General features: G+C 41.5%; 1 protein-coding gene across 3 annotated transcripts in view; it reads right to left on the bottom strand.

Moving 5' to 3' along the window:
- The window catches only part of FLT1 (fms related receptor tyrosine kinase 1), a 115,352-nt gene that overhangs the window by 36,110 nt on the left and 62,158 nt on the right, over window positions 1-17,084 (bottom strand). For 2 of the 3 annotated variants that reach the window (XM_074815916.1, XM_074815917.1), the window contains exons 12-14: window positions 16,757-16,865; window positions 6,640-6,930; window positions 1,419-1,565 (exon numbers count right to left, since the gene is read on the bottom strand). In XM_074815916.1, the coding sequence (XP_074672017.1) occupies window positions 1,419-1,565; window positions 6,640-6,930; window positions 16,757-16,865 (547 nt within the window). Of the gene's footprint in view, window positions 1-1,418; window positions 1,566-3,600; window positions 6,477-6,639; window positions 6,931-16,756; window positions 16,866-17,084 lie in introns of those variants that run through there. The other variant, XM_074815918.1, reaches the window with a different exon arrangement.

Here is a 17,084-nt window from a genome sequence, read left to right as displayed (position 1 = left end):
GATGGGCCCCTTTGCAGAAGGACCCCAGCTAGTGCAAAGAAAGGTCCCATGAGGTACACCCTAAAACATAGGAGTTATCTGAAGTTTTCAACATCTTGTTTATCCCAGCTAGGTCAATCCAGAAGCCAGCCTGGTCATTACTCCAGCAAGTGAGGAAGAGGCAGGGAGCAGATTTGGCCTCAGGACTGCCTCTAAGGGACCATATAGCCAGGAAATGCACAGTCAAGTACACACTTGTGTGTTTGGCCTCATCAGAACTACTGTCCCATCAAAATGTATTCCCACCATCTATTTCAGGAACGTAACTCTGCTCTGACCTACCCTCTAGAGATATTTTCCTGGCTCCTAACTTTATGTGTTGTATTACACCCAAGTTAGACACATAACTTTAATTTTAGAAAATAGTGTTAGTGCACATTACAATGATGTAGTCACTGTAAAGCTTCATGGAATCTGACTCTAGATTAAGTTCAGTGCCTGGGCTGCAAGTCTGCACAGGTTTATAACTCACTTGGAGAAATCCCCATTTTTTCCCAGTTGTCTTATTCATGCTATAGTAATTTCCAATAATGCAGGACAGAACCACAAATACAAACTTTCTAAAACATTGTTATTGAAGACTATGCTTAGGATTCAAGTTCCTACAGACCAAACCTCCTTGAACATTTTTGCTGAGCCTGTAACACTAGCTCATTGCATGGTTTTGATCCAAATGTGGATGAATTACCATGAGAAAGGTTTTGCCATTTCCCCCATCATTCATCTCCACCTGAAATCTCCAAGGAACACTTCCGTGACTGTGGTGCCAGCAGAGCTGGACATGTAGCCTCAGTTGATCTTTGAAGCCACATTCCAGACACAGCAGTAAACATCTCCCAGAGTTTTCCTGTAGCTGCAGCATGTCACCTGGGAAGCTGCTCCTTTCTGCTGTGTGAGACCTGGATTCCTGTGCTGTCAGCAGACGCATTTTGGTCTGGTGGCTAGGTTGTAAATCAAGAACAGACTTTGCATGCCCAACCACAGACTCCCCCTGGTACTCCCTGTGCACATCATGTAAGCTTGGTTTTCTTGCGCCTAGCTATACGCTGGCCAAGACACCTGATCCTTAGGCTCCCTCTATAGTAAATGGAGAGAAATATGCTTCTCTGGAGATGACTCTTCTAAGATGCAAATTGAGAGCTATATTTTTTCTACTGACTCCATAGAGATCCGTTATGTCTACACCTCCAGCCTGGCTGAGGTTTTGGAGTGAGACTGAATAACCCAGAGCACCCATGCTGCCTGCCTGTCTATAATGCTCAGGCAATACTCCTTCCTTACATCTGGGTACCGATGACAATGACTCTGTAAATGGCTACCTAAGGCAGACAGGTAAATTAAAAGGCTGTAAAAGGTAGGCAAGTACACAGAGCTCTCACCTGATTCTTGCTGTATTTCCTCATGGTTTTTAAACCAGGATATCTGGGGCTCAGGGATGCCACGAACCTGGCACTCCAACATGGCAGAGTTACTAGTGTTCACTGTCTGATCCATAAGGTGCCGCAGCAGGGCTGGTGCCTCTTGAGCTACAAGACAAAACAACACCTCTGTTTTACATTCTCGCAACTGTGGGGGTTTAATTATCTTCCCTACCAGCATTTTACTGATGTTAGAGGTTGCTATGGCTGTTCTACCAAGTTCATTTTGCACATATCTTATTTCTGTTCCAGTTTGCTTGAGAGCATTTGGTGTGTACAGAGTACTCCCGTTACTCAGTGATACCAGGTTATGATGACCAATGAAGACTCAACGATTACATTGTTTAAAAGATTTCCTCAGTTCCATTACCAACCATATTTGTTTATCAAAAGCAATGAGTTTCTATGAAAGCTCAGAGTTTTGCATCATCAAGAGAAACAAACTGTGACACCAAGTTTTTAACAATTAGCAGGACACCCTTGTAGCAGAGTATCTCTGCATCACTGATAGCACCATGCACCTCTGTACACCACGATACCTGTGAATGTGACTTTTATAATTTACTTACTTTAAAGAGTACAGTTACAAATCATATTCAGTAAACTCACACAGTCTAAAACCCAAAATCATAAGCACAAAAGCATTGTGTTACATGTCTCAAAGTCTTCATAAATTCTTCCACTTTTGCATTTCACCACAAGGCCTGGCCAAACCACACCACAGCCTGCTTGCCAAAACTGCGCTGGTGAGAAATGTGCCTGTGTCCTCCGGCATCCCACAGACGCTGGAAACCCTGACGGCAGGGGCTGAAGCTGAGTGCTAGCAGGCCACAGAGCATAGCAACACCGCTCCTGTTTTATCTACTGACATTCATATGAACGCAATGTGATAAAACGCATTTCCATGACAGTCAGTGACAATGAGTATTATGAGTATTGGAAGCACATCTCATCTGTTCTGCTTCTGTTCAAGGGCGTCCCAGAAGGGCATTTCAAAAACACTCTATAAACATCATGTTAAAGTCATCCCTGAAAGAAGCAAAATGACGAATCTTTCTCATCCTCATTTCAACCCTTTGCCACTCTTCCCATTTTGTACAGAGTCAAAGGCTGTTGTGACAAAGACCAAGATATTTGCAACGTTTATGTACATTCTATGGCAACATCGTTCTGTCACATTTGCAATGCTCACATTATCCTTTTTGGTATTTTGGTCCCTTGAAAGCAGTTATGGAGAATGCAGGGAGCTCCTGAGCAATCTCACAGATGCAGATGCTCTGCAGTTTCCCTCAAATTGCCCAGTCTTGCAAGAACCGATTATCTGCAATCTTTCCCTTCAAGGACACTGCCAGGATCAGTAGTTACTAACATGGTAATACACACATTACAAAACACGACACAAGACAAAACAAAGCAGAAACCAACTCTGTAAATATTTTCTTATAGACTGCAATAGATACCAATACACCAAGTTCAAGTATAATATCAGCTGAATTTCTGACATTCTGTGTTTGGAAGATTATTCTCTATCCTTTCAGAAAAAGCGACTATCAGACATTTCCATCTTCACAATCATTCTGTTACCAGCTGTAAATAAAAACTCTCCAGAGCAATTAAGCACCTACGTACCACCAGTTTATGCAGTGTGCATGAACTCTGTAATACTAAAAGCACTGTTAAAGTAGGCTATCTTTGCTATGCTCTTACCCCTTGAAATTAATTCATGAACATGCAATGACCAGTTTGGGCTTTTCTGAGCTGCAAGCCTGTAATTTCCCCACGCAATGCTATTTTTTGTTTACAGTGTAGCAGACAATTTGTTCTCTCTTCTCAAACAGCAATGCTCATGAGAGAGGTTGTAAAGTAAAATCTTCATCAGATACCTACACAATAACATGGTCAACAATATTTGCCTTGCAGCCAAGACGACTGTTCTTGCCTCATTGATACCTTGCCTTGATTTTTGCACATTTCTCATTTTTCACAATACTGTCTATGAAGAGGCACTGTCTGATGCATGTCCACATATGCACGCTGAGAAGAGCTCCACAGTTCACATTTATCAGCAGTCCCTGATGGACACCCCAGCCCAGACATTCAAAATGAAGGCGGACAAGATGACACAACAAAGGCAAATCACACGTTCTGTGAGTTATTTGTGATTAATTTTTAATTTGTTTATAGCCATACACTAAAGATGGGTTTTCATATTAAGAAAAACTTTTTGCTTAAAACTTAAGTCACCATTCACATACTTTCAATAATTTCTCTGCTGCAATCAGCTGATTTTTCAAGGACTTGGTCAACCTGAAGATTATTCTCTTTTGCAAACCATCTGTTTTCTCCCTTTCATTTCTGCAGTGAAGACAAGGGGGGCAGTTTCCAACACCCTGCTCCACTCACCCTGAAGCCGAGAGGCTGCCCTGGCCACCAGCATGCACAGTGCAGGGCTCAGCACCCAGGGCAGCCCCCCAGGCTCGTCTCCAGCCCTCGTGCCTGCATGCAAACGCTGCCATGCCGGGCCAAACTCTGCTCTCAGTCATGCCGAGGAACTTCATTGTAGGCAAAGTTTGGTCCAGGGAAATGATGAGGGGGGTCACAGAGGGGAGAAGGGGTTACTGGCGTCAGAGCACTCAGCCAACCCGGGGCAGTAAGGAGGGAAAGTTTGCATTTCCAAAAGCAAACAATGGCAAACAAGGGGAAAACATTACAATTTGTTCATTTTGGAGTTTACTTTTATATTGCATCCATTTTTGCCCTTTGTTATGATTATGTTGTCTGTTCACTTATTTTTATTAATCAGTACAAAAATATAAATACAAGTTTTAATTTTAACACTTAAAAAAAAAATATAATTCACACCTGTCTCCCTAAATAATATATTACACAACAGAAGGCAGAGAAACTCCCCAAACCAATGAGATTCTCCAGTCATCTGAGGACATCAGAAGTGACATCAGTAGTTTTTTTATCTGGCCTCCAAGAACTGCTTTCCTCAAACATTTCCAGTGAGGTTTCTCTGTGCCTCCCAACACGGGCAGCCACATTGGGATGTTATGACATCCTTGCACAGTGTGGCCCTCCAAGCGCTGGTCGAGACCAGGCTGGTGGGACGTCCACCCAGCAGTGATACACATCATCGCAATTCACAACAGTTTCACAGAGGAACAGTCTAATCACCACATCTCTTTTTTTTGACCCAAACTCATATTGCCTGGCAACTGGCTGCTACAAGTCATCACGCTCTGGCTCCCAAGGCCATGGAAAATTCTTAATGTCCTGTCATCACCGCCCACCTTGCCATCAAATGTCTTCTCACAAAATAGCCTCGTAAAAAAAGGGATTCTGTATTGTAATTCTTCTGAAGACTTGCAAATGCTAAAGAGTGCACTTGTCCATTTTTAAGCAGTCACCAATGATTTCGCTTGCTTTTTAGGCATGTTTTAGAAAAAAAGAGAGCCAGATCTCTTTGCAAGAACACATTGTTTCTGGAAGCCATCACACTAATAATGAACAAAAGAGCTACTGTATACAAGCAGGCTATAGGTGACATTTCAAGATATAAATGATTATTCTTTTCTTTACTCTGACAACTTCCAGGTTATCAATTGTTTTCTAAGCATTTTAGGCTCCATGAAACTGGCATTATGGGGAAATGCTATTGTTTACCCTTTCACACTTGACAAAAGCAATTCCCACGTGAAAGACAAGTTTAGCCGTGGGACACAGCCTCGATACCTAAAGGAGGAAATAGTCTGGTGAGTTCCCAAGCGCAAGAAACTGTCATGTTGTCACCCTCTATTTTAAAAGCACAGCCACTTTGTTCCTTTGCTGTAGCTATTTTGGTCACTACAGTCTGTTTTGTTATGGCTTATGTAAATGCTATATAAATGATCAATCATAAATGTAACCAAAAATAATAAAAGCTATGTACTGTAAAAAAATAAAGTTATCAGATCTATTAAAAATAGTAACTTCTTTCTTATACAGAATTTATAATACACAGAAACATCTCATAGCAAAATCATAACGAAGGAAAAAAAGGGGAAATGCTCACAAGGAAGTCTTAGGTTGCCCTTAATTCTCCTTCAGCAGTTTGGCCAGTTCTTAATCCCCATAATAAATCCAATTGTCATTTGCATACCAAAAGCAATGAATATTTTTAATGGTTTCAATTTTGAATTTGTATTTTTAAAAACATATTAAACAACTCACTGTGCTGGCTGCAACCTTGTCAGTCATGTTAGTGTAATATTTCTCATTTAATAAAATAATTACAACATTACAAATTCCTGAATCTTCAGGCCAGGAGCAATACTCACACTTTTATCAGTAGCTTTTTACATTAGTGCAGAAATGACTTTAAAAATTGACCAACACAGCAACTGGAAGTCTACCTGGATTTATTTGGAGAAACATGGTTCATGTCTGTCAGTTTTAAAATCATCATTATTATAAATGATATGGTAGGTCTGTGCATTATATCAACATTTTTATTTCTTCCCTGCATACTTCTTTTAGAAGATACTTTTTAAGATTAATGTACTTTAGTGTAGAAAATAATTTCAAATAAATAAGCATTAGAACTTGCTCAGCAGGTAATATTATAAGTCCATCAAGATCAGATTAAAATAAAAAATATATAGTCCAGTCAATCTCAAATTGAATTGTGCTCATTCTGCACATTCAAGTTAACTTATTAAATGTCCGTTGTTGACTGAAAACAGCAGTTTTTAAAGTTAAATCAGTTTATTCAGCTTTGACACTTTTGACGAGGCCGATATCAAAGTGGAAGAAAAGATTGATCCAAAGTTTTCCTTATCGCCCAGTAGGAGACAGCAAGAGAAAAAATAACAACATGCAAAATGTAGCACAGGGGATCTTCCAAACCCCAGCTTCCACGTGCCTTGTCAAAGCAGAAAACACCCGTCTGAACTCAACTGGAAGCTCACGCGTTACGATTTTGTTTGCTATTCCTCCTACGTCCAACCCATGGGGGAATGTGCACCACCTCAGGGCCTGAAAGGTAGCAACAGTAATAAAAAATCAAGATGATATGAGACACCTGTTACTGTTTAATGAGTCCTTTAATGTTTTACATTGCTTTGTGTTGTACAATCATTCCTTGTGCTTTTATATTTGAGGATCCGAGAGTAAACAGCCTTTTTGTTGCAGTGCTCACCTCTGATTGTAACGTCTTTCTTTTGAAGCACTTCTTTCCCCGTGTATATGTTCCTTGCTCGGCAGGCATAGGTGCCTGAATGTGCCAGGGAAACATTCTTGATGGTCAGAGTGAGGGTGATGGAGTACTCCTTGTTGAGAGACCTTTTTGCTTTTGTTTGATTGTTGACCGTCCTCGGTAAAATCCAAGCAATGTCTTTGTACAGGAATTTGTTGGCTGAACAGGACAATACCAAATTCTCTCCTTCAATGGGCATTTTTTCCAAACTAATATGGAATCCACTTGGTACATCTGTCAAAAACCAAGAACACTTTTTAGTTTATATGAAATGAATAAGCCAAAATTAACACGGCATATATTTTCCCCTTTATCAGGAAGCTTTTGAACTAAACAATGTCGCTGTCTTCCTGCTGAAGTCTCTAATCTTGCCTTTCATATGCTAGCCTCCAGCTATTCTTATAATTTGTCTTGGAGCTATGAGACACTTGGGCTCAGACATCAGTTGGTGTAAACTGAAGTTGCTCTTGGAAGTAATGAGTTTGTATAAAAGTTATGCCAAGTTAAGACAGACTGGGGCAAGGTACCAAAAGCAGAATTATTTAAAGACAGCACAGTGGGACTATGAAAAAGGAGGATAATTTTGATCTCAGCTCCAGCTTGTGAGCTGCATGAGAGAAAATGAATCTCAAGAGGACAGTAGAAAAATACTGCAGCTCATCATGCTTAGTTATATTGTTTTCTTGTTATTCATAAATATTCAGACAAATTATGTCTATTTCTTTAAAATGCTTCAAATCCTGAGAAATCACTGAATCTGTAATTACATGCCTGTGATTTCCCTTGGAACAGAGGTATTTACCTTCCATGCATTTAAAGTGTGTCATCCACCCAAGAGAAAAGCAGAAACAATAGTCCCTGGCCTGGGCAGTCAGCTGTGTGCAGGCAGCACTAGGATGAAGATCATTCTATTCAGGCTGCTTGGCATTAAACATACGTGAACAATATTTCCACCTGAGAGAAATCAAGGATCATTGCACTAACCGTTTACTAAGTGCTTAAGTTTTCACATGGATTTTTCATAGCAGATATTTTCACCAACGATGTAAAAAGTCATACTTGAAAAAGACATATTTGCAGTTCGTTGTAATGGTACTACAGCTTCCTCCACCTGGGGAGAGGTGCAGACCTGCGGCGATACCAACTGCCTCCTGGTCGCCTCCAGCCGGGGCTCACCCTCCAGCAAGGGAGAGTTACGCCACTGCCCTCAGTGAAAGTAGAAGCAAGTTCCTGAGAGAAAGCACTTCCAAGTTTTACTCCTAGAGTGCAACCTCTCTTGGTTTATTTGTAGCCAATATTCTGATAAAGTCATTTCCTTCTTCTCGGTCAAGTGACATTGACTTTGGCCATTTTCAATTGTTCTTTCACTGTTGATTGCTATGGCACTTGGCTGTGAACTTGACTCAAAATCATAAGAATGGATTTGTCTTTCATAAGAGAGAATTATGCCTTCTTTTCTTGTCTCCTGGAGCACGAACAGCTCAATACCAACTTTCATTCAGTTCCATGCTTACCAATGTCACTTCGGGTCTAATGACACATCAGCAGGGACAGATAAAGAGTAGATCTCCAGTGAATAATATCCCACATCGTTCAGTAACCTCAGACTAATTCATCAGAAAGCTTCTCCCTAAATCCCCACAATGCAAACTGAGCTGCCTTACCTCCCCAGGGGGACCGTGAACATGATCTACTCACTGCTGCCTTTCAAAGTTCTGCCTGTTGAAATTCTGGCATCAGTTTATCCCCTAATATCCTCTTTTTCACACTTAGCCCTGAGTGTTAAGCACAGAGTAAATGAGCTCCTACGAGTCCTGGATTGAAATTTCCTTTGACTGTAAATGCCTTCCAGGGAGAGACCTGATTTCTGTTGGTTGAACTCATCATGCCCTTGCAGTGGGAGCAAAGTGTGTGCCTGTCATCAGCTGCAGTTCAGATGTGTAGTCCACGGATCAGCCTAATAGAGGCAGTGACAATAACATATTAGATTGGATATTAAAGACACTGTGATGGCTTGTTCCTCTTACATTTCATTGGGATCCCCCCTTTTCCTCTCTTCAGCAAACAAAACTGTAAGAAAAGCTTTAAATGTAATGAACTCATCTATGAGTGACTATCATCAGCATCCTTTTTGATATGTAAGAGCTCATGGTGCCAGATTCTGATCTCAGTTAAGAACATGTTGACTGGAAGTGCTACTAAGATGAAACCTTTCCTTACATGGGGTAGATCATATTTAGCCTAAGCCATCAAAATGTAGACAACTACTTTAATATAGTTTCTTTGTGTATAGGCAAAAGTTTACAGCCCATGGAGTGACACAGGCACCTCCAGAGGGCAATGCAACCCATTGCCTTAAGATGAATCCAATTCCAGAGATCCTGATCCCTCACGCTTAATTATGAAGAGATCCTACATGACCGGTTTAGGCTTAGATACCTAACTTTAAGGCTTAAATTAGATGAAGTGAATCCTACGCTTGATTTTGTTAAAAATCATAGAATTCAAACACACTTAAAAGCAATCAAGGGTCCAAAGTTTTTATCGTGGGTAAGTATTTGGATGAAAGAAATTGCTATGTCTTACCCACAGTACATTTCAAATTGTTCTGATATGTGTTGGGAAAGCCAGGGTATGGGTCTGAAATACTGCTAATTTTTGGCTTTTGCAGATGCCAGTACTCAGTAAAATCCAGAAAGAGCCAAGCAAAACTCTTAAGATGAAACTAAAGATCTCTTGGGACTGAGGCAAATGAACTATTTTTAACGTAAAAGGATAGCATGCCAACAGAATAATATAGTTGCAACTACTTCCATGTTGTCAGGTCTGGAGCTCTTCCTAGATGTGTCTTCTGTGAAGAAAGACTGTTTTCTGAATAAATCTAGGGACAAAAGCAAAATGCATAGGATTCCAAGAGAATCATTTGTTTAAAGGCTACGAGCCCCCTAATATATGACACCTCTCACTGATTGTTACAGGCTCAGGCTAGCTAAGTAATGTGGCTGGGAATAATGTAAAAGGGTTTTATTTACTTTAGTGATTTGAAGCTTCCTGTGGAAATAGCTCCCAGGTTTCCTGATGGAAGATTTTGTTTATCTTTGCCAAGCACCATCAGGAATCTCAAAATAAAATGCGCTTAGTGACATTGGGAAACCAGGGAGATAAGGCAGAGCTGTTCCTGTTTCACCCTCTGTAATTGCAAACACACCCATGGGCCTGCTGTGTGCCAGCAAAACAGCCCAAAATGTAGGGAAAGGGCCAGACTGGAGGGAAGGGGGCTACCACAGTTAAATTTGGCATAAAGGTATTGTTACAGAGACAGTTTCCATATCAGTAAGCAGGAGACCTTTCAGAAATCAACTTTCTACAACAGTTTTATATAAGGCTTACAGCTACTTTTGTGCCCTGAACAAAGATTTGCTTTTAGAAATAAGTCAGTGTGACAATAACCCAAAAATGCCCTTCATCTGACAGAGGCCACAGGAAAGAAAAGCTACTCCAGAGCCTATGGACTTCATGTCCTGCACCCTCAGGCACAGTGTATAAAATTATACTACTCTCAAACCTCCCAGAAACATATGCACAAGTTGCACTTCAAGCCCAGAAATAGTGAGATTTACAATAACTTAAGAAAGGGCTTGTTCTTACTGCATCCTCTCTGCTATACCTTCTTGCACTTATTTCCTCACATGTACCTTTCCCTGAAGTGGTGGAACATGCCACCACCAAACTAGGGTTGCTGGGACAAGCTCTGCCTTCTCACCACCTTCCCAACGGCTTCTGCCTATAGAAAAGAGACTCCTCACACCACCACAGCCACTGCACTAGAGCACGTGCATTTTCCCATCCCCAGGACAAGACCTGAAGGTGATTGCCTCCAAGAAAAGGGATTCTTCCTGTTCAGGACAGGCTTCATCTCCATCTGGTCTTTGGAGTCCTTTCTGGCTTGTTCCTTTCATAGAGGGCAGCAGCTCCTCTTTCTACAAGGGATCACCTTCTCCTACTTTCAGACACATACTTTTGTGTAGTTCAGGCTGGCTACATATGGCGCCAGCAGACCCAACAACATAAGATAAACTATCCCCAAGCTGTCATGCAAGACCTGAAGTATTGGCTTGGACTCATCAAAAGGAAATAATTTGCAGTGTCCTGTTCACATCCATCAGCCTTCAGCACTCTCATTTTTTTATTCCCTTAGTGTGTTTTTCAGCAAATGCTGGATGTGTTTGTTTCATTGACGTGAAACACAGGCTGTTATCCAGTCACAGCAGTCTCAGCCTGATGGAGGAAAATTATGATTGCACTACGTGCGCCCAACTGATGCACTATCTGCAAAAAACAGAAGAATGAGCCTAACTTGATTTCTGCAAGGACAAAACAGTAGTATTGTTTAATTTGCCTTCAGTCAGTGCAACTGAGCATCAGAGGATTATCAGGACTTTCCATGTCACACAACTGAAGTGATTAGCACCAGGAATTCAAAGGACAAACACATTTAAACTTCACCACCCTATATAGAAAGTTTGCCACCAGTCAAGATATTAAGAATTTCCAAGCCATAATAAAGTTGCCAGCCCTCTTTCTGAACACTAGCCAATACAAGCCTTCAAAAGAAAGTCATAATATTCTGTATGTTCTCATGCAAGCTTTGGTATCAAGAAGAAAGATTTCCTTCTATCCCTGGTCAAGATCTAAGAATGTGAGATCTAAGTAGGGAAACTAATTCCTTCAAGTCACTGTACTAAAATATCTGAAACTACCATCAAAACTTTGAAAGGGAGATTTGGATACAGCAAATGGGGCCCATCAAAATACAGCTTCATTTGGTTTCAGGATCTTCCATGTGTCATTTTGAAGTCTGAGGAGTGAGAGCTAGAGAAGGCCAAATTCAGCATCTTGCATATTAAAAAAGCAACAGCCTCAGTGAGTGACTCTCAGTGACTGCTCAAAGTTACATGTGAAGTCCCCATACCAAAATGAGAATACAGCGCCATTGGCACATTAATTTATGGAGAACTATGCGTTGTTGTTTAGCCTTCTGTCCAAACAGACACAATGTAAGTATAGGGATGAAAGCAAAACTGTGATTTGAGAGCAGGGACAGCAGTCATCTTCAAGGTGGCAAATGTTCTTGTCACATCCATTAATAGAACATGGGGGATATTCTTCTTGTTTCTGTATTTTAACAAACAACCTGCCTATGTGTCACTTATCTGTTTATACTTCTCATGCTTGTTACCAAATTTCTATATAGATAGATTTCTATATAGATAATTGGAACTTTCTAAATGTGTAAGTGTATTATGATATGAAGCTTTAGCAGCTGTAGACACCCACAAGCAAGGTCTGCAAGGAGAAGCAGTACCAGCAGCACACAGAAAGAAACAAGGACGGTCATAATGGGTGACTCTCTGTTAAGGGGTACCGAGGTGCCCATCTGCCCACCTGACAGGGAGTCATGAGAAATATACTGCCTTCCAGGTGCTAAGGTCCAACATGTTGCTGAGAGGGTGACACAACTTGTCAAGAGGACAGACTACTATCCATTGCTACTCTTTCATGTGGGCATAAATGAGACCACGAGCCAGAACCTGGGCAGAATCAAGGAAGACTACAAAGCCATGGGGGGTGCGAGTGAAAAGTATTGTTGCCCGCGTTATCTTTTCTTCCGTTTTACCAGTTAGAGGAAAGAGTGCAGCCAGAAATAGACATATAATGCAAATCAACTTCTGGCTTCGTGGATGGTGCCATTGTGAGGGTTTTGGCTTTTATGACAATGGGACATTCTTCAATGACTATAGGCTGTTAGGGAGGCAAAGAAATCTTTGGCAGCAGGCTGGCCAACTTGGTAAGGTGGGATTTAACTGAAGGACTCAGGGGGTGGGGTCCAAAGTAACAACACTCATGCCATTGCAATCCACTATGGAATAAGTCAGGCCAACCAGAACAGCAACAAATGTTCCTTGGTTGTCTACCAAGATGAGAACCAGAGGACCAACCACCTCAAGTGTATGAGCCCAGGGAAGAAACAGGAGGAACTGGAGCTCCATGCCCAGTCAGAAAGTTATGATACCATAGGAATAGCTGAAACATGGTGGGACAACTCACATGACTGCAGGATCGTGATGAATGGCTATAGGCTGTTTCATAATGGCAGGCAAGGAAGAAGAGGAGGAGGAGGAGGAGTCACGCTCTATGTTAAGGACAACCTTGAAGGTATAGAATTCTACTACAGCAATTGTGGCAGTGCTATTGAATGCCTCTGGGTCAAGATCAGAGAGGTCATCTCCAAGAGGGATCTTGCAGTAGGCATCTGCTACCAACTTCCAAACTAAGACGATAAGGTCAACAAAGCAATATTTGGATCACTTAAGCAAGCTTCAGGTCAACAGAACCTGGTTCTTACAGGTGACTTCAACTAGCCAGATATTTGTTGAAAGAACAATACAGAAGCTCACATCATCCATAAAGTTCCTGGAATGCATAGATCCTGGAATACTTCCTCATGAAAATGTTACATATGCCAACCTGGAATGAGGCACTGCTGGACTTGCTACTCACAAATTAAGAAAACCTGTTTTGTAATATCTTGGTTAGTGATAGCCTTGGCTGAAGTGATCAAAATATTGTGGAGTTTGTGATCCTGCTGAGCATGCTGAAGGTTAGTACTAAGACAAAGGGTTTAGATTTTAGAAGAGCAAACTTCAGCTCACTCAGAGCTCAGTTGGAAGGGATTCCATGGGTAGCTTCCATGGAGGATAAAGGAGCTAGTGAGTGCTGGGAGTTTTTCAAGAACGCTCTCCTAGAAGCACAAAACCAGTTCATGCCCTTTAAAGGTAAAGAAATTAGGCAGAGCAAGACCCCCTTGACTTAACTGTGAGCTTCTGAGTCTGCTCAAAACCAAAAGAGAAGTGTATCAGATATGGAAAAGCAGGCAAATATCCAGTGATTACTACAAAGGCATAGCCAGGGAATAACCAGGGCATGCAGAGATGCAGTTAGAAAAGCAAAAGGTCAGCTTGAATTGAAACTGTCCAGAGAAGTCAAAAACTAAAAGAAAGGGTTCTTCAGGTACATAAACAACAAGCAGAAACAGAAGGAAAGTATTGGTCTGCTGTTAAACAGGAGAGGTGAAATAGTCATCAACAATGCTGAAAAGGCAGAGGTTCTCAACACTTTCTTCACCTTTGTCTTTACCAGCACTGTTAGGCCACAGGCCTTGGGAACAAAAATCCAGGTTGATGCAAACACAGGCCCATGTTAGTGAAGGAAGAGTTGGTATGTGAACTATTACAAGAGATTAGCCCCTACAAATTGATGGACCCTGACAACATCCACCTGAGCGTGCTAAGAGAGCTGGCTGCCGCTGTTGCGAGGTCGTTCTCTGTAATCTATGAGAAATTGTGGAAATTGGGGTATGTCCCAGTACACTGGAATAAGGTTAATGTCACCCCATCTACACTGTAGAAGGGCTTGAAGGAGGATCCAAGAAATTATAGGCCCATCAGTCTTACTTCAGTCCCTGGGAAAGTTATGGAATGAATGAATCCTCCTGGGGGCTATCATAATTCAAATTGGGAAAAGCCAATTTCCAAAATTCAACTGGGAAAAGCCAGTATGGATTCATCAGGGGCAAATTGTTCTTGACAAACCTGATCGCCTTCTATGGCAAAATAACCTGTTCAGTTGATGTAGGGTGAGCAGTGAACATTGTCTACCTGGATTTCTCCAAGGCTTTTGATATGGTTTCCCACAGCCTCCTCCTAGAGAAACTGATGCATTACTGTCTAGACAAGTGGTCTGTGCAGTGGGTGGGAAACTGGCTGACAGGTCGCACCAGAGGGTAGTGGTAAATAGCTCCTTTTCAAACTGGCAATGTGTCATAAGTGGGGTCCCCCAGGGAGTGATATTGGGCTCAACGCTGTTTAATATCTTCATAAGTGATATGGATGATGGGATCAAGTGTACCCTGATGAAGTTAGCTGATGATACCAAATTGAGTGGGGAAGTGGACACTTCGGAAGGGAGAGCCACCCTGCAGGAAGACCTGGATAGGCAGGAAGAGCAGGCTAACAAGAAGTTTATGAAGTTCAGCAAGGATGGGTGTAAGGTCTTGCACCTGAGAAAACATAACCCAGGAGTGCAGCACAGGCTGGGATCCACCCATCTGGGGAGCAGCTCTGGAAAGGGAACTGGGGTTCTTGGTGGACAACAAGCTCAATATGAGTGAACAGTGTGCTGCAGTGGCAAAGAAAGCCAACAGGATGCTGGGTTGCACCCACAAGGGCATCACCAGCAGACATAAATAAGTCATTATCCCCACTCTACTCAGCACTTGTCAGGCCACACCTGGAATAGTGTGTCCAGTTTTTGTCTCTGCTACACAAAAAAGATGTGGATAGGCTGGAGAGGGCCCAGAAAAGGGCCACAAAGATGATCAATGGACTGGGAAGCTTGTCATAAGAGGAAAGGCTAGAGAATTGGGTTTGCTCAGCCTTGAGAAAAGAAGGCTTAGGGGAGACTTTATCACCATGTTCCAGTATTTAAAGGATGGCTACAAAGAAGATGAAGGCTCCCTGTTCACAAGGAGTCACATGGAAAAGACAAGGGGTAATGGGTACAGGTTATTCCTGGGGAGATTCCAATTGGACAGGAGGAAAATTTTTCACAATGAGAACAATCAGCCAACAATCTCTCCAGGGAAGTGGTCAATTCCCCAACATTGGACACTTGTAAGATTCATCTGGGCAGGTGCTGGGCCATCTTGTCTAGATCGTGCTTTTGCCAAGGAAGTTTGGACCAGATGATCCCTTCCAACCTGGTATTCTATAATTCTATCACAGCTAGTGAGAATATTTTAAAAATATAAATTTTGGTCCACAGAATCAAGAGCTTTTTCAAGGACGTTTTCTTCCTTTTTTTTAAACTAATTTCAGTGTGTGTCTCCTCTCTTTTGTTATCTCTCAGTATAGTAACAGAATGAGTTTCACTAAAATCACTCATCAGAAGCAAGAGATTGACAACAAAAAACAGGTAAAAGAAAGAAAAAATTAAAAAGGATACATTAAAATTATTTTTCCCTTTCAGCTTCAAGATTATGGTTTTGTGATTAAAGTATCAGAATACTTCAACCTTTTTGTCTTTTCTCATATTTCCAAACGAATTGCATTTCTTTAATGACCTACACTGAAAGTTGTCATCAGCCTAAGTGCTCTATGAACTACCACTTTATAAAAAAAAAACCAAAATAAAATCTTTCACCAGAAAACAAATACTTTGTAATACCATGTGCAGACATTATGTTGCTAAATCATGCAGTAGTTATTCTCAAAAACTCATTGTGGGTTTTTTTCAGTATTTCCTGAAGTAAAACATTTAATAATTTCTTTCTGCACCTGAAAACATCTAAACACATCGAGTAATGGAAAAATAACTGGAAACATACTCATACGTGCAGCTAACACCAGTCTTCTCAGTGCCATGGTCCAAATGATATCCAAGGTTGTCTTTCTCAGAAGAGGTAACAAAACTCTGTAGCTTGTACCCTGCCACTTTTCTACCTACAATTTGCCATAGTCCCTGAAAGCTGTGAGGGGCTGCCCAGGTACCCCAGATATCCCTCCTCAGGCACCACACTGCCTGCAGATGCTGGCACTGCTCTGGACACTACATTGTGAGACCTCCTGGTTGGCAGCAGGATGAGGCTGTAGACACCGTCAATGTCACATATGAAACTGGCTTACTGGTGATGAAAATACAGTAAAATTTAATGTATGGAATGATTGCAGAGACTAGGTTGCTATATTTGTGAGCAATTTGTGTTATGCTGGATACTTAATGGAGTGATGAGTCATTCATCAAATTTGGTGTCCTTCTTAGAAATCCAGACCAGCTGCTGTAAAAAACCCTTCCAGGATCACCCAAAAGCATGGTATGAGTTTACAGGTGCACATATTACAACAATTCTCAAACTGTGGTATATGAAAAAGCCACAACAGCCTAACAGTTATAATGCATGGAACAGGAAACATGTTTGGCTCTAGGGGGGACTAGATCTTACCTGTTACAATAAAGCTGACGTTTCTTTCAGCTTTTCCCACTTTATTGGATGCCACACAGCTGTAGATTCCAGAAGATTTGGCTTCAGCTACAACGAGAGTGCTAGCAGTCTGTGAAGGAAAGAAGAGATTTAGCTCTCATTGGCTCAGAAACTCAGTTAAAGTTTCCCTTCTCTTTTTCTTAAGTCACCATTGGTAGTCCCATGATCCACTCTCTCCATTTGTTCAGTGATGGGCATCACTGGGGCTATTTAAAAGAGATGTCACCATATACAGTTTTGGAAAGGGTGGAAGAATAACAGGAAACAAGCTCCTTGGGTGACCCTTATA

Source organism: Strix aluco, chromosome 2 (assembly GCF_031877795.1).
Source record: "Strix aluco isolate bStrAlu1 chromosome 2, bStrAlu1.hap1, whole genome shotgun sequence".
Lineage (NCBI taxonomy): Eukaryota > Metazoa > Chordata > Aves > Strigiformes > Strigidae > Strix > Strix aluco.
This window is presented reverse-complemented; position numbering and strand designations above follow the sequence as displayed.